The sequence below is a fragment of the Phalacrocorax carbo genome, chromosome 1 (genome assembly GCF_963921805.1).
Source record: "Phalacrocorax carbo chromosome 1, bPhaCar2.1, whole genome shotgun sequence".
Taxonomy (NCBI): Eukaryota; Metazoa; Chordata; class Aves; order Suliformes; family Phalacrocoracidae; genus Phalacrocorax; species Phalacrocorax carbo.
In genome coordinates, this window is record NC_087513.1 from 74,756,707 (window position 1) to 74,778,332 (window position 21,626).

Here is a 21,626-nt window from a genome sequence, read left to right on the forward strand (position 1 = left end):
TTGTGTATGTATTTGATTTGAAAGGTAAGCACCACATCCCCAAGTAGATAAAACAGCTGCAATGGTATTGAACATAATTTGTGTAATATGTGTAATAATACAGGCAGAATTAATACAATCTGAAATGCCTTAAGAAGCATCCTATATTCAATTATTTAAAAAGGGAATAGATTTGCAAAAGTGACTACTGGTGGTGCATCAGCTGTACTGAGAAAAAGTAAACAATAAGTTCAGGGCATCACATAGTTTTAAGGGTTTTTAATCTACTCACTGATGTACAAATAAATAAGTATTACAATCACTAAAGACAGCAACAAGTAGAGTACCAATCTGTAACTAAAAGGATTATTTGGAAAAAAATGGGGGGAGGGTGTTGATGTCACATAATGTTCATTAATTTTTTGTCTTCAGTTCTCTGCACTTTTCAAAATAGCTAGGGTAAGAGCCTCCACCTTTCAGGCATAGACAGAGCCCAAGCAGGCAAAGCAGTAACAGTCAAATTATGAAAGGATAAGACAATTTGTGGCCACACAAAATACAGTTTTTACATGCTTTCAGAATGGCTTTCATGCAAAATGCTTCCCTACTTTTTTAAACTTTCAAAATAAGCCACTTCTAGTTGTACCTTTGTAAGCCAGAAGCCCCTGCCATCTAACATACATCCTTTTAAATCTATTATTTTAATTACTATTCCAATTCCTGATCAAGAATACTAAAATCCAGGCAGGGTAAATTTCTACCTACTTTTCTTAGGGTGCTAAAAAGCAAATCAACAAATTACAGGGAGCCTGTGGCTTTCTGAACTTATCAAAGCTCCTGCTGCCCACATGCATATGTCTCAGCATTAGCTAGTAAGTTTACAATGACACAGAGATTTCAAGAGTACAAGCTAAATGTGTACAGTAAATCTCTGGCACATGCCAAGGAAAAAAATGTCATGCTTATCTAGCTGGTGTTAGCTGATATCGCTGCTGGAGCTGATTATACTCAAGACAACTTACAATAGTTTATGTACATGAGTTATTATTAAGAAGTGTTGGAATTACAACACCGGGTACAGGAAGAGGTATTCACATGGACTAAATTTAGCTGAGTGAAGCTAATCCCCATCCCCGGCTTGTTCTGTAGTCTGGAGAACTGTAAGCTTCTCTAGAAGGCAGCTCAGAGCATGAGCTTAATTTGAGCTGAGATTACGGGAGAGGCAGTGATTTAGTGTTTCTCAGCCACAACCAAGGGAAGGGACTCTTCTTGCGCCTGCTCATCCTGGCCCTTCTTGAGCTGTCTCTGGTGTTTGCTGGGCACTTCACTGAACCCAGCTAATGAGCAGAAAACTACTTCAAGGAAAGAAAAGTGACAGTCTTCAGCTGACTTAATGAGCTGGACTGGCTTAGGAAGAGATTAGAGAAGCATCAAAGCTGGTGGGTATGAAGTATGAGCAGGGGTGGAAGACAGCACTTTGAGACTTGCCCATTCCTGCAGTGCTGAGCTGATCCTTTGACTCGGCTCTGCTGGGTAACTTCATCCTTGGGTGCTCCGTAAATGGAGAGCTTTAATGGTGGAAGTGGCTTAGAGGAGTCCCTACACCCACCCTGTAATTTCTTGCTCACGTTTTCATGTTGCTGTCACTGCTGTGGGGCTGGATAACAAACTTGCAGAAATTATCTCCCTGAAAACAGGGATTTGCTTTCAAGCCAGTCCCCAGTGCAATTGCAGCAATACAGATAAGTTGGCAGCAAACAGCAATGCAGGACTGGAAATTGCCAACATGGGGCAAAAACTTCTGAAGCTGGCTTAGCTTCTGAAGCCAGCATCTCTTGCTATTTCTTAAATCCCTTCTGGAGGAGTTTCTGCTGACTGTGGTGGGAGGATGAAAATAGCTTCCCAGGCAAGGACTAGCATTAGGGAATACCCCCCCAGAAGGCTCCATTTATTGACTCACCATAACAGGAGGGGTTAAGTCCCCTTTTCAGCGAGCACCTTGCTAAGGTGTGAGTCAGGGGGTCAAAGCTGGGAGTCTGAGTTACATGAGGACAGCAGTGGGTGCCTGTGGTAGGTGAGAGGTTCCTGGAAGAGGTGGCCTGAGCAACAAGGGCATAAGCTTTTCCTCCTACACCTTAAATTTGCTTTGGGGGTGGCTTGCAGAACTGAGGAACAGTTTCTGTGTCTTCGTTTGTTTGCTTAGAAGAGAGGGGTAACAATATCGAAAATAATGATACTTAGATGGAACCAGACAGTCAGAAAGCAATGCCTTCTGGTCTCTGGTTTGGCACAGTTTTGGAGCAATGAGCTTGCATTGAAATCTTCCAGGTCACATTACCGAATTGCAGCCACAAAGCATTTCACTGGCTCTTCTTCCAGTATATTGTAATGGTGTGTGCTAGAGGAAACAACAGTTCCTCACAATAATTCAAAAGAATGAAGAAATTATAAGTGGGCATCTGTTAAATCCAAATCAAAGATATTTGTAACGGTCACCCTAAAGCAAGGATTTTTTTCCACTGCAAAACACTCTAACCACAGGAACAGCTTAGCAAAGTCAAGGGGCACTCTGGACTCACAGCATAGCATTTCTTCTCAGCATGCCACTGTGTGTGATTTTAAAGGCAATGAGTTTTATCTTCAGATTTTGAAAACTCCTTAGTTTGAAATACAGAAAATGTTTCAGTGAGATTAACCTGGCATAGATACTTGCATACCTCCATCATCAAGTCCCCCCAGGCTGACAGACTGCTGAGCTATCATACCTTCTCTGAGGAGCAGCCCCTGTGTTGCTGCCACTTGCCACCTCTCAGGGCATACACTGGTCAGGTGAAATAAGCTGTGACTCAGGAGACTCCAGAAGTCTCCCCAGCATTCAGATACACACTGACTCATTGCATCTGCCACCAGTCCTCTTTACCCTCCCCATGAAGCCAACACCATCAAGGGCAGGATGCTCCCCCCACATCACCTGACTTCTTTCTACCAACTTTCATCAACAAATCTCTACCACCATGAGTCCCCAGTGGGTTCAGTGCAGTGTTTCCTTCCTGGCCTTCACACAGGACTTGGCTGTAGCAATGGAGCCAAACATTCCTTAGTACTGGGAAACGGGTTAAATAATGCTCACTGGAAGCTCAGTTGTGTTCACAGTATTCTCCACAAAGCTTGCTCTATGAACTGCAGAGCAGTATGGGTCCAAAGTGCAATATGGCAAAGGTTAATAAAGATATCAGTGGACGCTTCCCAAAAAGGAGGGTGGTCGATCAACCTTGACCCTTAGCATCAGCAATCTTCTTCAAAGGCATTGGCTGGAAACCTGTGACTGTGCTACAGAGTACGGGCAGAAGCATGTCTCTGTAAAATAGGCAAAAACGTATTTGGTCTGTCTTCAGAATTATGACAATTTTGACAAGGTAAATTATGGGATCATGTAAGTGAATGTCTATGTGGAAGGGAGTGTGAGAGATAATCTGTTCTTTAGCAAAATTCAGCGTAAGCCATGTCCGGACGTGGGGAATTCAAATAGTATAGTACCTTCTCCAAGTACCACACGCATACAAGGGAACTTGGAATCGACTCCTAATGAGGTTTTAAGTCCTGCAATTGTGAAACTACTTAAGAAGTCATTAAAGAGATTATATGTGTTTCTACATGAAGCGCTACTGAAAAACCTACCGTAATATAATACATTATACTACACAGCACTACTATAAAAATCTTTGTACCAAGATAAATTGCAGAGGCACACATGGCTTTTCAGGCAGAAATGCCACAACATGTCATTAGAGGGGGTGATTCCACTAATGTAAAAAACTCTTCAGCATGAAGGCGGCCTTGCACTCATGTCTGAGGAGCTGTTAGGTTGACAAAGCAATATTCACTTATTCAGACATCAAATGAACAAAATCCGTACACAAAAATCTCAGGACTACTAAATTTTCTGAATAGTTAACCAGTTCAGAGGAAAGAAATCATCCTTATTGTATGGAAATTCATCTACTGATAAAAATCACTGTCTGTATGCCACACAGACTTTCAATTCTATATATTTTTGCTTGCATTTGGAAGTCATTAGCTGAATGGTCCTTGTGGAAGACAGACTTCTATTTATGCAGGACAGTGTACAAACTGGATTGTAACAGAGTAGGAAATGCTTCAAAATATTTCTTTGATAATTTAGAAATGAAATTAGAAAAGGATCTTTGACAAAAATTATTTAGGACATCCTTCCCTTTTTTCTTTAAGATTGTATTTCACCAAGATGATGACAGAGATCCTATGAGGCCTTCCCAAGAGTTAAACTGGCACAGCAGGGAAAAGAAGGAACCATAGTGCAAGGATATGAAGAGGACATGGGAGGAAGGGAAGGTCCTTTCCAAGCCAGGTCTTTTGCCAGAGCCAGATGTGCATATCATATAAGTTGTTATTGCCCCATTTTTGTCTTACCCCTTTATTCAGCACCTGTTGTTACTCCTGAACATTTTAATGAGACGGAGATACCAATGCAGTTTAGTTGTTGCAAACTGAGTGCTATTACTTACCTAATTGCAAAATGTTATAACCATTTGCTTCCTCTGACATAAAAGAAATTCACTGAATGAGCTCATTGCATTTCACTATGGTGCCAAACACTGAAGCACAGACCCAACTCCACCGTGATGCAGGTTTGCAAGAAGTCCCATTTGTTCACTTGCCATTGCTTCCAGATATGCTTTCTTGTTCAGCTTCTGCATGCCTGTGCAAACAGTTGGAGATACTGGGGGTACCTACCCACACAAGTGCCCCAAAATAGAGGGTAAATCAAGATTATTTTGAAAATGCAGGCTATTATGGTGAGTTAATACGAAAGTTTCATTTAAAGAGGAAAAGGTTTCCATCCTGTTACCTCTTCCACCAGCACCACAAACTTCAGCTGTGGGTGATCACTGCGCAAACTTGTGTACATATGATGTGATGTATATTTGTGGGTTTTTTTTATTAACTACATTATAAAGCACTTAGCTATTATGATTGTGTTATCTGTGTAACACTGTATAATCTTTAAGCAAAAATTAAACAGAAACTAGGCCCAAGGCCAAAAATAAGGAATCATTCCTTCAGATAAAACTGGGGTAAAAGAAGCTTGCAGAACTGCCACTCCAAGACTGTTTTTCTTTATTGTGTGATATATTTTCCCTTCAAATGGAAATTCCAGATGAATAAGCACAGAATTAAAATACAGGTGGACCAGAGTTTTAACTTGGCGTCTGCAAGCACTGCGTGTGCATCAGCACTTCGTGGTTTCCAGCAGATTAATTCAGCTCTCTGTATTTTGCAAAACTGGACAACTAGTTCTTTGTTCTCCATTACAGCCATGTGAAATAACGAGCATATCCATCCTGTAGTCTGATGACCTGACCTACCAGGTCTAACACAGTGACAAAAGATCACCTTTTACTTTCTGTTCTCCTGCCACCAGGCCTATGTCCCATGTTCTTGTGGTGTAATGGGCTCCTTCCCTTCCTAGGTTATATTCTTCATGATGTTTACTACCTTGGTATGGCCACCATCAGACTGTGGCCATCAGACTCTCAACATTGTGCTGTGGGAGGGGTTCCATTATTGGAGTTTTTCAAGTGAGATCTCTGTTTCTAATCAGGTTTAATTGCAGTTTTGAAAAAAGAAACAGCAGGGAAATCCTGTCTAATTTCTTGTGTTTTGGGAAGATGATGGGACAGATGCAAGTGGTGGAGTATCTCAGACTTACCTAATTACAGACTTTGTATACAAACCAAAAGTTAGATGTGATTAAAATGTACACACACACAAAAAATGTTGTAATTGCATGAAGGTTACCAGGCAAATTTATTTAGACTGTGTCCCTTAACACTAGGGTTTGTTTTTCTGGAAACCTGTGCTTCAACAAAAATGCTAGCGTTGCCAAACTGGAGTTGAACTTTGAAACCGTGACCTGTCACCAAGAGACTTCCTGTGTGACCTTCGGGAGATCTTTTCACCTCTCTGTGTCTCAGTCCTCCATCATCTGGAACAATAAATAAGTAAATAACTAGGAGCAGGAAGAGGGGAATAATCTTTCTTCTGTCGCCCTGCATCTGCCTTGCCTATTTAGATGGCAAGTGCTTCAGGGAGGGGATTAAATACTCTGTGCTTGTAATACTGTGGGCAAATCAAGGCCTGATCCGAAGGAGGGCCTAGGAGAGCTGTTCTAAGATGTGGTACATGGTCTGGTCTGCCTTTAAAACCTTAAGATCTTGCAAATAGGAAAGTAGCATTTTCCTCTCTATTTAATTATAAATGCTTCTATGGTAATTGACTGTTGAATCAGGAGAGAAGAATCTGTCCAAAGAACATGTTATGCAGTGGCAAACGCTCCTCACAGCAAGCGCTGGTGGGACAAGCACAGCCCCTTGCTTCTGGTCCAGGAGTGAACACACCTTGCTCTGATCCTTCCCTATCCTCTCCTGTACCTTTTCTTCTCCCTTTCTCCTTATTTTCTTAAAGTTCAGCTGTGCACGTTCCTGTTTTGATTATACAGGATAGATTTTCTTACCCTTACATTTCATTGTGTAATTATTATTTATCTCCAGCTCCCATTTCAGCTATAGTCACCAAAGCCTTGAATTTATTTGCTTATAGCAAGTCACTACCTGAAGTGCCATGTGGATGCCTTAACTCATTCATTTTCCTTCAGGGGACCCTTTGCAATGTCAAACCATGTAAAGAAGCAAAGTAGGTCACGGTTAGTCATTTAAAGCCAGCATGAATCTGTACTGCTGCCCAGAAAAGCAGTTTTCACCCTTTCCTCACCACTTATGCTCATCACCTCTCTCGTGCTGGCACCAGCGTTTGTTTGGGTGCTTGGTGAGCCACAGGGAATTAATCCAGTTGTTACTAACCTGGCAAAATACCTGGCAAAAAAAAAATCAATAAAAGCTTAAACTGGCTACAACAACAGAAAAAAAAAAACAACAGAGTCTTAAACGGGGAGGGTTAGGCTCTCTGCCTAGTCATATTTAACCCAGTGACTTATTTGGGAGGACTCTGGAATCTACCATTCTGTTTTGCGTCTTGTGAGAGAGTGTTAATCACATATGATGAGGAACCTAAAGCTTTTGGTTTTTACCCTCACTGAAACTGCAAATGTGTACAATTCAGTGTTTTGCCTCTACTTTCTCCACTGACATCTAGAAATAAGTGGTGTCACAGCATTAGGGGAAAATATTCTTTGCTATTCTTTCCTACTTCGTACGCGTTGTTCCTGCAGGGATTTCAACAAATCACTTCCTCCTTGTTCAGCAACAGTGGCAAATCGTATGCCCAAAATTTCAGTTGATCTGTTCCATACGTCAGAGGACAGGCGTGTCATACCATCTGATTTTTACTGTTACTTACAGTGATGGATGTGCTTATTACTTTAACAAGGCACAAAATTCCATTCACGGTCCAGGGGCTCATTCCCCTGTATTACAGTTTTGAAGTGTATTACAGTTTTAAAATGATGCTCTCCGGGGATATGGCGAAATAGCTGGACAGAGCGTGAGGTGGATAGGGCCGATGCAGACGGCGGGGGAGAAGGAGCGGTTGTGGCACTGTGTCAGGTTACATTCCTCGTCCCTGCCAAAGCGTTTGTGCGTGACTCCAGGCGAGCCATTGTCCCGTCGAGATTCGTTCAACCACAAATAATTCAACCGAAGTCAGCTGCAGGACAAAAGTCAGAGAGCATGAAAATCAGATACCACCGACTTGAGCAACTCTACCGCGGAAGAAGATCGCGTAAAATCCTCGAATTCTGCGCAACTTCTTGCCGCTGGCAGCGATTCCTCCGCACGCGCCTCCTGGCCAAGCCAACGGCCCCGTGAAACGGAGCTCGTGCTTCCCCACCTCGTAGCGGATCGTGACAGTACACTCAGGAGACGCCTGCGAGGCCGCCCGTGGGGGTGGCGGCCACCCCAGGCGCGGTGCCCGGCTCGCGGCGCGGAGGCCCACGGCACCGACCGACCGCCGCTGAACCGGCCCCCGGCCGGGGCTGGGCGGCCGCTGCCGGCCGGCCCCGGACCGGCTCCCTCAGCACCGATGCCCCCACCCGCCCGCCATGCCCTGCCCGGCCCTGCCGCCGTCAGCACAAAAAAAGGGACGAGCCAGCGTTTCCCTCCCCCCGTCAGGCGGCCGCAGCACACCGGTGCCGCGGCGGGTCAGCAATGACGGCCCCGGGGAGGAGGCGGGGGAGCCGGGGCGGGGCAGCGGCACCCCTCAGCCCCCGTCCTTGGCGCGGATTGAGCGCGGCGGCCGCCGCCTCCCCGATGGCAGCGGGGGAGGCCCGCGAGCGCGCGGCGGGGGGCGGCACGGCCCTGCCCACGGGGCCCGCCCCTTCCGCTGCGGAGCCCTCATTGCCCGAGCCCCGGACGGCAGCAGCAGTGCGCTTCTCGCCTCTCCCCGCTCCGAGGCTTGCTGGTGAGTGCGGGGCGAGCGGAGCTGGCGGGGTCCCCTCTCCGGGATGAGGGATTCCGGAGGGTCGCCTGGACCTTCCTTCCCTTTCCCTGGGCAGCTCGGTCCTACCGGGGGCCGGGCGCCGTCCCTTTGCTTGGCGGCGGCGTGGTGTCAGGGGCGGGGGGCGTTGGCGGTTGGTCGGTCCCAGGACGGGTGGGATCCGGCGGCCGGAGCCAGGCCTGAAGGTCTGGGTGGGATGGCGGCTCCGGAGCCAGGCCTGGGGGTCAGGGTGGTCTGTGTGGTGGGTCTGCGGCCGCCGGCCGCAGGGGCGGCACCCCCGGCTTGGCGAGGGAGGGATGTGCGGGAAGGCGGGAGGCACCGCGCAGGGCTCCGTGGGCTGAGCGAAGGGAGCCTCGGGGCCGACTGGGCATGAGCTGGGGAAAATCCCAGCAGGCGTACTGCTTCCCAGACTGGTCCGTGGGGCAGCTGCCAGTCCCACAGCCCCGAGCCCTGACCGGCGCTTTGAGGGGAGGTGAACGCCGAAGAGCCGTGAACGCAGAGGCTTTTGCGGGGAGGCTCTGGACACTACGAACAGAAGGATGTTCTGTTCAGTGCTGCCAAAATAACCCCTGCCTCCCTTCAGCCCCTCGCTGGGCACCGGCGAATGGAGGGAGGGATGGGAGCCCGGGCGCTGCGGCCGAGGAGGGGTGGGTGGGCTGGTCGCTGGTGAGGTGGAGGGAGCCCTGTGCACAAGGGCAGCGTGCCCGCGTGCTGCCTTACGTAAAACCGCCGTCAGCAGCGACTCGCAGCACTTCCATCGGGAAGTTTCCGGCTCTGGCTGATGAGCTGTTCGATTCAGAGCCTGCGTTTTGCTTTGCTCTGGCCTGCTTTTCAGCCAAATCTCTCTGTTTTTCCTTGCAGAACACCATGGCTACTCTCAAGGAGAAGCTGATGACCCCCATTGCTGCGGGAACCACTGTCCCGAACAGCAAGATAACTATTGTGGGGGTTGGACAAGTGGGGATGGCCTGTGCTATCAGCATCCTTGGAAAGGTATGGCTCAAGGACATGGTGTTCGAGTTCCCACTGCTGTAACGTACTGCACCACCTGTTCGTCTTAGCAAATGGTGGGAAATTTAGTAGGTTAGTACAGGAATGAATCGTTTGCAGTTTGCATAAGCAAGCGGTGACCTACACTGCTTGTGCAAGGCTGACCTCCCCATTCAGTTTCTCCTTGTTCTCTCACCTTTCCATCTGTGCTTAGCAATAAATCTCTTGTTAGGCAGAGTTGCTCTGCAGGCTGCTGGGAGAATGTAGTGAGCAGTGGCTCTGAAGCCCCTGCCAAACTGTTCTTTCTCTTTAACTTTTTTATTCTTCCACAGCAAAACTGGAGTTTACTTGCTGGGAGCTCTCTGCTGGGCAAAGAATGCAGAAATCCATGTGAAATGGGGGATAGGAATCAGAGTTATGCATGTTTGCTTTTCATTCTTCTAATGCATATGTGCTGCAACAACTGAAAATACTGCTGTCTTCTTCACTAGGCTTCTTTATATCTCTTAAGCCCTTATTGCTTGGTTATGACTTCATTGTTTCCAGAGAGGTTTTAGCTAGTTTTCCAAAAACTAAAAATAGAGGGCTAGACTTAGAGGTCTTTCTGACTTTTCCTGTTACTGTTTTCTGGTCTTTTTTAGGCAACTCTCACGGTGCAGCCTTTGAGCAAAGCAGAGGCTTATTATGCAATAAGCATCTCTTGTACTTTGTTCTTTGCTTTTATTGTGAATGCGTTAAATTTAATTCTTCTCATGCCCTCTTTTGAAAAGACAGATGGGAGCTTCAGATCCCTTTTTTTTTTTTCTTTCAAAAAAGAAGGCATAAGCAGATATGCCCTACCCACTTGCAGGCCTAGATCTTAAATCAAGTAGCTGACACTGGGATCAAAAAGTCTTGCATGTACTACTAAACTCACTGGATTTTATTTGGAGATGATCTTTCTTCCACCTACTGTTTTAAAGTAGTGGGGTTTTAATAATTAAAAAAAATTAAGGACTTTTACTTGCTGATATTCATGAGCCTTGTGAGCAAGAAAAACTGGCAGTAAGAAAAGGCCACAGTGAAACTAAGTACTGATGTGAAAGTAACAAGTAGTTCTTAAAACCATATAACTAAAGGAGAAATGTAATAAAAACCCCAATGACAGTTAGGTTTGGGTTTTTATATTTTTTTAGGCAAATGTTTGCCTCTTGTGGTTTGAACAGATTTGTTTTTGAAGGACTACTGTAACCTGTAAGGTTGGCAGTGAGGGAGTCAGGTGAAGTTACTGTGAGCTTCACTACAATCCAGCATCCGTGTTTAATATGCTGCTCTAGGCAGGATCAAATTGTGCTTTCAGAAATGTAGGCTCAAAGTTTTACTGATAATGAGTTGTATGCACCAAACCCAGAGTAAAAACTGGCTTAAAATTTTTCAACCTTGGATTATGACCTGAAGTTTATTTCAACCAGGCTTCTGCTCCTACTCTCTCACAAGTATAAAGTGCAGTATAAAACATTTTTATAACAAAACCATCTGATTCTTCTTGCCGAATGAGACATGGCTTTGACTTGTACAAGGTGGTTGGCTCCCCAAGGTGTCTTTTTGTTAAACCATGGAATAAAATTTTGTACTTGATTTCCTATACTTTAATATGTAGATGCAGTTGAGTTTTAGATGGCTTTGAATTTTATAAAAGCATGATAATATTAATTTCAGTTTACAGGTGATGTATTTAATATAAGTTTGAATGATACTAAAACTTCCATGTTGGTTATTTTTAGCTCCCTCTCCGTTAGAAACAAGTCACTGATGTTGCCATACCATTTTAGAAATGGAAACATCTCCACAGTCACAAGTCAGCTGTCCTCAATGAGAATATTTTAAGCTGCATTTGGTGATTGTGTAGACTTCACTCCTGTGTGCTAATAATGAGCTGAAGCTTTCTCTAGGCAACACTGATGCAAATTCGTGATATTAATCATTGGAGTTATTCCAGGTGCAGTTCTGGCTCAGTGGGAACTGGCTCCTTGAACCTGCCGAGTCTGGTGAATGTTGGTTGCAAGGTCTAGACTGAAAGTCCCATGTTGTTAGACTGTATATATATAAATCTATACATAACCACAATTCTTTTTTCAAATTCTGATTACACTAACTTCTCTACTGAAGTCATTGGCATTAAACTAAGGATACTTTTTCATAATGTTTAAATAACTGAGACTTTAACTGTACCCTGCAGGGTATTTTGAGAACAGAGCAAGTGTGGATAGGTTCTTATGGTTTTCCTTCAGCAGTTGTAAAAGGAAACAATGCAGAAAAGCAATGAACTAACACGATTTTAAAGTATGAAATGAAAAACTTAAGTATGCCTGCTGTTAAATATATTTTTCCGGTGGAAAAATAGTGTATATTGTTGCTGCAAGTTTATAGTTGGTGCTAATAATTAATATTTCCATGTGAAGTAAGAGTGTTACCTTTGTATAAGTAAACAAAAGAAGCTTGCTTGCAGTAGTATTTTTCAATAACATAAATATGGCTTAACTGATTTCAAATGGGGTGTAGATATCTAAGAAAATAGAAGTAGTAATTTGAATCTCGGTATAATTTACTGAATGATAAGCCTTTATAGTAGAACTTACTAGGGTGGTGAACGTTTCTGTCAAAAGGCAGTAAAACTCTGTATTAGAGCAGAATGCCTTTTTCTCCCCCCCCCCCCCCCCCCCCCCCAAATATTTCATTGTTTTCCTGTTCTAAGACTATGACTTTATCTCCCAACTTAACCTGTCTGGACAACAAGCATATGTAGCTAAATCTGTTCTTCAAAGTAAATACAGTGTGGTAGCTCTAGTGGAGAAAAATTAGGTAAAGAATCTTTTTTCTTGATACTATTTCTAGTACTGAGGAAAAGTCTGTTCCCATTCATTTCACAAAATGTAATTGGCTGAAGGAATATTAGAATACTCATTTGATGATTATGTGGTGTGTTGTATTAGGCACGTAAATATTTCAAATAGCCTCTTTGGGTAGATTTAGAGGGATTGCTATGACTGTGAAAGATGCAACTTTTTTCCTAAGATAATAACTAAATCATGAAGTACCTTACTAGCAGAGGGTTAGCTGTGCACTCAAACTACCCACAAATAATACTTTTTTTGAAAGTCTGGATGAGTTTTATGAACTTGTGCTGAGTAGTCTCTTACTCTGAGGTATATCAGAACACTGCAATAGTGCTGTCCTACTGGTTTACCTTTGGAGAAGAGATGCTTTCAGTTGTGTAGCATGTTAATTTTAAAAATGCAATATAACTCAACTCAGGGGTAACGTTAAAATGCAAGTTAACCCTTCATAGACTCCTTCAAACTTTATCGTTTTCAGGGTCTTTGTGATGAGCTTGCTCTGGTTGATGTTTTGGAAGACAAACTGAAAGGAGAAATGATGGATCTTCAGCATGGGAGCCTGTTCCTTCACACTCACAAGATTGTGGCAGACAAAGGTAAGCCTCAGTTTCCTTCATTTAATACTGATATTCTGTGAATTTGCTGAATAGTAGAGCATTAATTGTGTAATCCTAAAGAACTCTAAGGATTTGCCATTGAGAAGTTAAAGTATGTGAATTGGGGTGAGAGTTCAGATGAACACCATAACAATAGGAGTTGCCCTTAATCTGGGCTTTCTTTTTAATCTCTAATGGCCACTTAAGAGTTCTGGGCTTGTTGAGTAAAAGTCATTTTAATGACACTCCAGTACCTCTTTTGATGTAGAAGAAATAGTATTGTTAATTAGTGCAAATGAGATCCAGAGGGGTTGAATGTACTCTCAAGACTCATGTATTGATATATTGGGACAGTGTAAGAGATGGTGCTGGCTTTACTATTGATTTTTCATGGGTTTGGGTTTGAATGTATGCACAGTGGAGAAGCTACCCATAATACTTCTATGAATACAATGCTATTGAAATTAGTGATAAGTCTATTTATTTAACACGTTCTATATCTTCTCCCCCATGCTCTGTAGACTATGCTGTCACAGCCAACTCCAAGATTGTGGTAGTAACTGCAGGAGTTCGTCAGCAAGAAGGGGAGAGTCGTCTTAACCTGGTTCAGAGGAATGTGAATGTCTTCAAGTTCATCATTCCTCAGATCATCAAATACAGCCCCAACTGCAGCATCCTGGTGGTTTCCAACCCAGGTAAGGCAATCTTTTCCTAGAACACTTACAAATTCTATTTGTCAGAACTAACGTTTTATTTTTGTCAACCTTCTCAACTATAAATTGAATGCTGAAAAATAGTAGCTTTGTGTGGACATCTGCCATGTAGTTGCGAAGAGCAGAATACAAAAAATATTCTGTAGTTTCCAGTGTTCTCTATTCAGAACTTCTCATGGTGTCCATATTTTAAAAGCATGCCTCATAGTAAATACTTCAGTTCTTTATGTAGTTTGGCAGTAGGTAGTTTAAAATTTTAAATCTCAAGAGCAAAATGGATGTCTCCTTTAAAGTTATGGTTTACAAAGAACTTTCTTTTTTGTCTGGATATGATATGGTAGTTTTTCAGGATGAAGAACTTAACCTATAGTCTTTGCTATATTTTCAGCAAAAAGAACTTGCATGCTGAAGCCTATGGTGGGGGAAAGGCAAACTGTACTGCATAGTTCAGTTAGATTAGAAGAGACTTAGTTATGATTGGTTACATGTATTTGCTCACTTGCAAGCATCTCATAGCACTGGGTCAGCAAGGCTCCATTCAAAGTATAGACTTCTCTCCAGTCTTCCTTCCAGCTGCAGGAGGAGAATTGCACGTTGCTTCTTAAGAATTAATTTTATAATGCTTTTTTTAATGTATAGAATTTTGTCCACTAGTCTTACACAGTGGAAGTTATTGTGAGCCCACCAGAAGGGACTTAAGGGGTGCTGGAGCATCAGGGATGTCTGCTGCATGTGTGTTGGTGTGACCTTGATGTCCTTCCCTGTTTAACTTCCCCGACCTGTCTGGGCTCAAGCTCAGCTACCGCTGTCTGCAGCCTGTCCTGAGTGGAAAGCCCTACTGTAGGCAAACAATGAGGTTACAAAGCAGCACTAAAGTCTGGGTGCATGTCTCAGCACCTGACTCAAAATCCAGACTGTACAGAGTAAATGTAGCTGTTTGATAAAGAGGTGCTCTGTAGTCTGTACAGATTACTGTGATCCTGGCAGAAACTACCTCAGCTGAAGCTGTAGGGAAACTATGCCTGATAAGCATGCCACTTGTAACATCAGGGTGTGAACTGTACTGAGATGACATGGTTTTGGTGCCTGAGCAGAGCAAATGATTTGTGTCTATAGATCCAAAACAGATGTATTCCTTCCTGAGAACTGGCTGGCTTTTGGGAGTTTTGGAGCTGTAATTATTGCAGCCTGTTTATTGTTCTGATGTATTAGAGTTTTTCCTTTCTGGTCACATACTTCTTTCTCTGCCCCAACTTAGGTTTCTCTTTTTCTAAAACTATTTTTAGAGCCACATGCAGCCAAAGCATAGAGCTCATCTGGATTTTCATGCTGCAGAGGTTATTAGTGCAGAAACTGTATAATGCACAGATTTGTTTAAGAAATGAACCTGAAGTCATTACCAACTAAAACAGAGTATGTAAATCTCAAACATGTTTGTTTTTTCAATTGCTTTACTACTTATTGTGATGAAGTGTCAGGTAACATTACTTCAGGAAACTGAATGTTTTAGCAATATGAAGAATTCAGTCCCTATTCTGTATGCTCTAGGGGTTTAGCTGTGACAAAAAAGTGCAAAAAAGCTTTAGCTGGTAGGACACTAGTCTCCAAAGACCTTCCTCGATTTTAGGACCCATCCAGCTAGCGCTCAAAAAACTTCCAAGCAGTCAGAACTCCAAATAGTCAGACCTAAAATGTGACCAATAAGCCCAACTGTGTTTTGAGTCCTCCTGATTGTCCACTGTAATTGCTGGAGCATTCTTGCTGTAGGTGAATCATTTAATTTACTGTGCATGTTCTTTTTTCAGTGGATATATTAACCTATGTCACATGGAAGCTGAGTGGCCTGCCAAAACACCGTGTGATTGGAAGTGGCTGCAACCTAGACACAGCTAGATTCCGCTATCTGATGGGTGAGAGACTTGGTATCCACCCAACCAGCTGCCACGGATGGATCTTGGGAGAACACGGTGATTCTAGTGGTAAGGAGCAGTTCTGACCTCCTCAGGAATAAGCAATACAGTGTTAGAGATTGAGGCTTAAGGGGTGTTACAAAACTCCAAAAGAACAGATGCAGCTGAGCTCAAGTAACTAGCACTTTGCTGTACTTTTATGAGGATTAGAGTTGAGACAGGTCCAGGAAATCTAGCTACACTTTTTTCATAAAAGTGGTTGTGGCTACATCATTAAACCATGAACTGAAAAGGCCAATTTTATTAGCTAAAGTTGTGTCCTAAAGGCTACAACTTACTACTTCTGTTTATCTTCAGTTTTTGGAGTATAATAACAGTGTATAGCACGATTCTCCTCTGAAAGCAATACTAGCTCTTGTTAGGTCAGTGGCAGAGCTCATGGCAAGTAGTGGAAAAAGCTAGCAATTCAGATTCAGGCTAACAAAATTGTCCCTTATCTTATTTTGTGACTTCTCTCCATGCTATTTAGAAAAGATGATTTTAAAATCATGTGAAATCAAACAAGCTTTATTTGTCTTAATTCAGTTCATGTATTTCAATTCTGAAAGGATGCAGCAGAACATCTGTGTAGATTGGTACTGCTTTATATTAGTGCTGTGTGTTTAAGGGAGCTACTGCTGGAATGTCCCATTGCATTTGATTGAAGTACAGTGTCTGATCAACAAAGTAGGGCTGACTTCAGTAAATACACTGTAATGAAAGCAGAGCTTGGCTGAGCATAGACAGTCCTCACTTTGCTTCAGTGTCACAGCTGCTTTTGCTTTGAAGTAACTAAAACTTCCTAGTTACTTTACAAGAACAGAGAATGAGTCTGACTTCTGACTGTAAGCTTCCAATATGTAGATGTGCAAACTTCTCTTGATATTCTAAGTTTGCATATTGCTACTCTCTTGTTCAGGGAAATGAGTAGAATTCTTCAAAGCTAACCCTAATACTAATTAGTGGGACAGCAAACACATACCTGCTGCAATTTTTGAGATAAATTAGTTTTAGAAGACTGATCAGCAAAGATGTTCCCTTTTAAGTGAGAAACCACAAATTCTAGCAAAAAGTAGCTGTCTACACCTCTCAAGGGTTGAAAGTTCTATTGTTCATGTGTTGCGACTGACTTGTTCAAGTGTCAGTAAGTACTAAGATATTCTCATATTAGAGCCCCAGAGGTCTCAGAATTAACTGTAGTTAAAAGAAAACTTAAAATCTGCCTTAAATGTTGTGGTTCTCGCTGCTACTACTTTGTTTCCAGTTAACTTAGATAGGAAAAGTGGAGGGGGAGCCTATTGAAACTTATGCCCTCTCTCTGTTACAGTGGCTGTTTGGAGTGGTGTTAATGTGGCAGGCGTTTCTCTCCAGGAGCTGAATCCTGCTATGGGAACTGACAAAGACAGTGAGAGCTGGAAGGACCTCCACAAGCAAGTGGTTGAAAGGTACAGTGACTTGAGGAATAAGGTGGATGTATGTGATGCTGAAAATAGCTAGCCTGCACACTACCTCTTTGTCACTGCCTCTCCACTCGGCTGCAGCTTTCATGCTCCTCTTCTGAGAGGGTTGCATGAGTAAGTGGAACTACTGGTTTAAACACTGAAATGCAGGATTTCAGTTGGTAAGCTTTATTACCCTGCAGCAAGATAAGCTATTGCATAACATATCCACTTCAGGACTGCAGTGCTTAGTTGTGTGCACTTGTTTTCTTATAAGTAGTTTCTTAAATGGTTAACTTGTTCAAAGGGCACTAGACTCTAGGAAGGGGTATATTTCTGAGAGCAGAGCATCGGAGTTGATTTGGGAAAAAATTTATTCTTCAATTCAGGGAAATTTTTATGGAGGTATCTATACATGTTGCTAAATCACTTGTCTCACTTCTAAAATAAGGACTACACTGGTAAAGTGTATGCAGATGTTGGTAAAAATTAGGATGTGTGTAGGTAGCGCATGGCTCTGACTCTAAATGTTTACCTATTCTAAATGTGCTCAGAATGAATGTGCCACTGACTTGAATAGAGAACTTGTTCGGTTGTAGGTATGTTTTTCTGCTTAACACTAAGAACTCTTCACAGATGGAAGCTACTTTTCAGCTAATCCTGTGAGAACAATAGGGCTTCTTTATTATACATATGGGATAATGTAGACTTTATACTTTATCCTCTATGCTGAAGTATGTAACTCTCTGTTTTAATTCTATGACACATGTTGTAAGCTTTAGGAGTTTCAGATTTTTTTAAAATGAGAAACATTCAGTTATCCTAAGACTTTGCCTTCAGGACTGTCTGAATGCTTCTTAATGCAACTGTGTTTCAATATTTCCTTAGTGCCTATGAGGTAATCAGACTTAAGGGATACACAAACTGGGCCATTGGCCTTAGCGTTGCTGACCTCTGTGAGACCATGCTGAAGAACTTGTACCGGGTTCACTCAGTCTCAACACTGGTAAAGGTAAGAAGTGATGGCTGATTGGATGCTCTAGTTCACTTTGAGACTATTTAGCTTTTCTGTAACAATTAGCAAGGTGCTGAACAAAGGAAGCTTTGTAAAATACTACTTTGAATTTAAAAGGGGAACTTACTACTGCAATTTTTTCTAGTGTGCCCTGTTAGCTTACCCTTCTCACAAGTTTTCTGTACTCTAACCAATGGTGTATTACCCTGTGTAAAGCTTGTCATTCAGATTTAAAGGAAGTTTCAGTGCAAAAGTGGAAGACTTCATGGAGGCCCAGTTGCAATTCCATGAACTACTGCCTAGCAAAGGTGCTAGGGATGAGAGCTGTGTCCTTTCATAGCTGGTGTAACTGGCTGCATCTAGTCTGCACCAGCTGTATAACTTCTGGTGCAGCAAGGACTCTGAGCAGGCTAAACTGACTGCTCCCTCTGCAGCTGGAGAAAAGTCCTGCCCTAATCCTGTGTCTTCAAACTCTCAGATACTTGCTGTACATAAATAAGTGAGGGTTTTGGAGGTGGGGTTTCTGGACTCAACTATCTCAGTATTGACAATAACTTGGTCTAAAACAGCTCTAGACTCTTTATTTTCCTCAAATACACTGTGACTGAAAACTGAATTTTCTGCAAGCTTCAAACTGAGTCTTAAGCCCTGCTCTCAGAAGGCTTCCTGCTATATGAACTAAAAGCAGATCTGGGGTGATGGGCTCATGTGTGAGTGATCTTTTATTTGTTGCAGGGCATGTATGGCATTGAGAACGATGTCTTCCTGAGCCTTCCTGCTGTCCTAAGTGCCTCTGGATTGACAAGCGTCATCAACCAAAAGCTGAAGGATGATGAGGTGGCTCAGCTGAAGAAGAGTGCAGATACATTGTGGAACATCCAGAAAGATCTCAAAGATCTCTAACTCATCAATGTTAGATTCCAGCAATAGAAAAACAGCATGTTGTGTGCAAATGTGGGCTCTACTCATTATACATCTCCATGGTTAACATTTAATGCTCTTCTAGACTGAGTTTTGTCCACAGTAGCTAAATTTAAGCTTGCTGTAACGCACAGACATTATGAACAAATAAAGCAACTTCCAGGCATGTCTTGTGGTCCTAGTGATTTATTTTAAGTACTTAAATTATCTAACTTATCCTGGCATTCTCCTTTAGTGCTTGCCACAGACCACGTGGAAATGTAGACACATGTTCTTTCAAAAGGTTAGAAGCAATGTAGTAATCACCTCTGGGATTTTGCTAATACAACCTTACTGGAAGCCTTTTCTGAATGACTTAACTTCAGTCCAGATGCTGACTCTAGTTAGTTCATTCCCAGACTTGTTTCTGATATATTAGTTCCTATTTTTTTACTGATGGGGAGAAGAAATGGAATGGGGATTTGACTCTGGGCCACCTGCCAAAAATATGCCAGCATAAAGATTCTGTATGTCCCTGGCATAGAAAAAGGGTCCTGTAGGCCCTTCTCTCTTCTGGATTCAATTCTTTGCCTGTTATTAGTGGCTAGTTTTCATAATGTGTAGAGAAGAGTCTTGTCCTATTTGATTACCGAAATCCAAGTTTTTTGAGTTAGGCTGGAGTCCCATGATAATCTTGTTTATAGAACAAGTCAAACTGGGCCCTTAATGTCTAAATTTTGGCATGATTGTTTCCCAAGTGCTTCTATACTTGAGGGGGAGAACAGATTTGTAAAAATCCCAAAGTTTTATTTACTGTTCACTTATGGAGTAGATATTAACCATGAAATAGCCAGTACTTGCTTGGCATGCCTAGAACTGCTCAAACTATTTTGTCCCCTGGACATTTATCAAATAAAACAGTATCAAATCCATATATCTTTTATAAGGGCCCTGCAAGTCTTGTTTCATAATGAATGGTCTGAGACTGAATTGGAACACTTTAAAGGCCTTTTCCAGTTCCATTAAAATGCTTTCACAAACATGTAGCTTGATTTTTGTAGCTCCCTTTAAAAGATCATGCAAGTCTTGTCGTATTGCAAGATAACTGCTATCCCATGATTTATTTAGCAAGTATCATGTAGTTAATGAAGTATGCATAGGATGCTAGTGACAGCTTTATTTACAAAGGGTATCCCAGGGAGGTGTTTTATTCTCAGTTGCAGGCTAAATGCCAGACTTCTTTATGGAGGGAAAATTATAGTCTCTGCTTTTATAACTCAGTGTGGAGATCTTACTAGTAGGCTTTCCACACCTGGAAAGATTAGGTTATGTTTCTCCTAAGAACTCTTCATGATCAGCTGTCTTGAGGTAAATGCATAAGATCCTGCTGTTTGCAGGACACACCCATTACCAGTTTTCCCCTGCGCGCATGTAGCTGGCTACCTTGTACAGTTCCTTCCTTGCTTTGTTCTTAACTGTTCTCAGTTAATGAAGTAAGTCAAAGCTATGTTGTGGGACGTTATCTTGCAGGATTCTCAAGACTGATATGATGATGTGGGAAATTATCTTGCAGGATTCTTGAGACTGATGTGCATAAGGAGGCACCAGTTTTCTCAGAGGACAGGGGGTGGGCACTTTTCCCTTTTGATAGTGAATCTTTATTTTTAAAGACCACTCAGCTACAAGAAAACTGAGTTTTGTCCCTGATTGCATCAGTATGTGTTCCTCGCCCACTAAAGTGTAGGGTCATACCTTGTTCTGTGGTTAGCAAATAGACTGACAGTAGGTTGGGACATCTTGGAAGGAGCACGGTAACTGCTGCCTGCGCTGGGAAGCTACTGTCACCTAGTGTCTGTCAACTACTTTAATCCCCTCTGAGTCCACAGAGGGATTTTGTGTTAGTGATCACAGACTCAACAGCAGCACAAGATCTTTTGTGCCTAGATATTAGGCAACCAGAAAGCTAATGCCAATCTCTGCTACAACAAAGCGTGGTCTGTTACAAGAAAGAGTGGGCACAGATGAAACAGGGTACTCATGGGCTGAGGAGAGCACATTGGTTTGCATGATGAGCACTTCTCTTAGCACATCAGCAGCCTCCCTGTACCAACTTCTGCTTTTGGGGAGATGATGTCATGAAGGAAAATTCTAAAAAAATAAAGCAATAATGAAGTGGCCTTGTGGGTGTTATGGGCAATTGGTTCAAAACTGTTAAATAGGAATGAGTATCTCAGGCTAGGGGATTTTGAGATTTTATAAATAGGCTCTTCAGACTGTTTTTTGCTTTCGCTGATGTTTCTAAATCCTATGCAAGTTTGTTAATTATACCATAATTTTTTTAGGACTCTTATCACACTATCTTGTATCTTCATTGCAGTCGCATGGCTGTAGAATAGCTTCTCTATGTGTGCTTATGCAACGTCAGCCTATCACTTTCTCTTACTTGGACTCTATCCAAAATATAGTCTTATATCAACCATATAAATTCCTTAATAACTATCTTGCCATAGTACTTTATCTCTAAAAGATAAACTGTGGAGTTTTTTCCTGAACATAATAGACTCATGTTTATCTTGTATATGCCTTGTTTGTACAGCCCATTGATATGTGAAATTTGTTCTTGTTTTAGCCCATGAAAGGCAATACAGGTTTTTAACCACATTCCTGTGTGTTCAAGAG

The 21,626-nt window shown here is 42.5% G+C and overlaps 1 protein-coding gene and 1 long non-coding RNA gene across 2 annotated transcripts; one reads left to right on the forward strand and one right to left on the reverse strand.

The window, feature by feature from the left end:
* Positions 1–5,119: 5,119 nt before the first annotated feature.
* On the reverse strand, positions 5,120–8,298 carry LOC135314979 (uncharacterized). The gene is made up of 2 exons (XR_010374382.1): positions 7,375–8,298; positions 5,120–6,004 (listed from the first exon to the last, which is right to left on the reverse strand). It is a non-coding gene; the product is annotated as an uncharacterized LOC135314979 (long non-coding RNA).
* LDHB (lactate dehydrogenase B) lies at positions 8,285–19,134 on the forward strand. The gene is made up of 8 exons (XM_064460119.1): positions 8,285–8,433; positions 9,331–9,462; positions 12,814–12,931; positions 13,453–13,626; positions 15,450–15,623; positions 16,921–17,038; positions 17,921–18,044; positions 18,783–19,134. Exons 2-8 carry the CDS (start codon positions 9,337–9,339, stop codon positions 18,948–18,950), a joined length of 1,002 nt encoding a protein of 333 aa, XP_064316189.1. The 5' UTR covers positions 8,285–8,433; positions 9,331–9,336; the 3' UTR covers positions 18,951–19,134.
* Positions 19,135–21,626: the final 2,492 nt, after the last annotated feature.

Excerpts from the sequence above, each read along its gene's own strand:
- LDHB (XM_064460119.1), top strand. The coding sequence starts at position 9,337 with ATGGCTACTCTCAAGGAGAAGCTGATGACCCCCATTGCTGCGGGAACC. Across the intron at positions 12,932-13,452 it reads CAAGATTGTGGCAGACAAAG|ACTATGCTGTCACAGCCAAC; the intron begins GTAAGCCTCAGT and ends CATGCTCTGTAG. Across the intron at positions 18,045-18,782 it reads CAGTCTCAACACTGGTAAAG|GGCATGTATGGCATTGAGAA; the intron begins GTAAGAAGTGAT and ends TATTTGTTGCAG.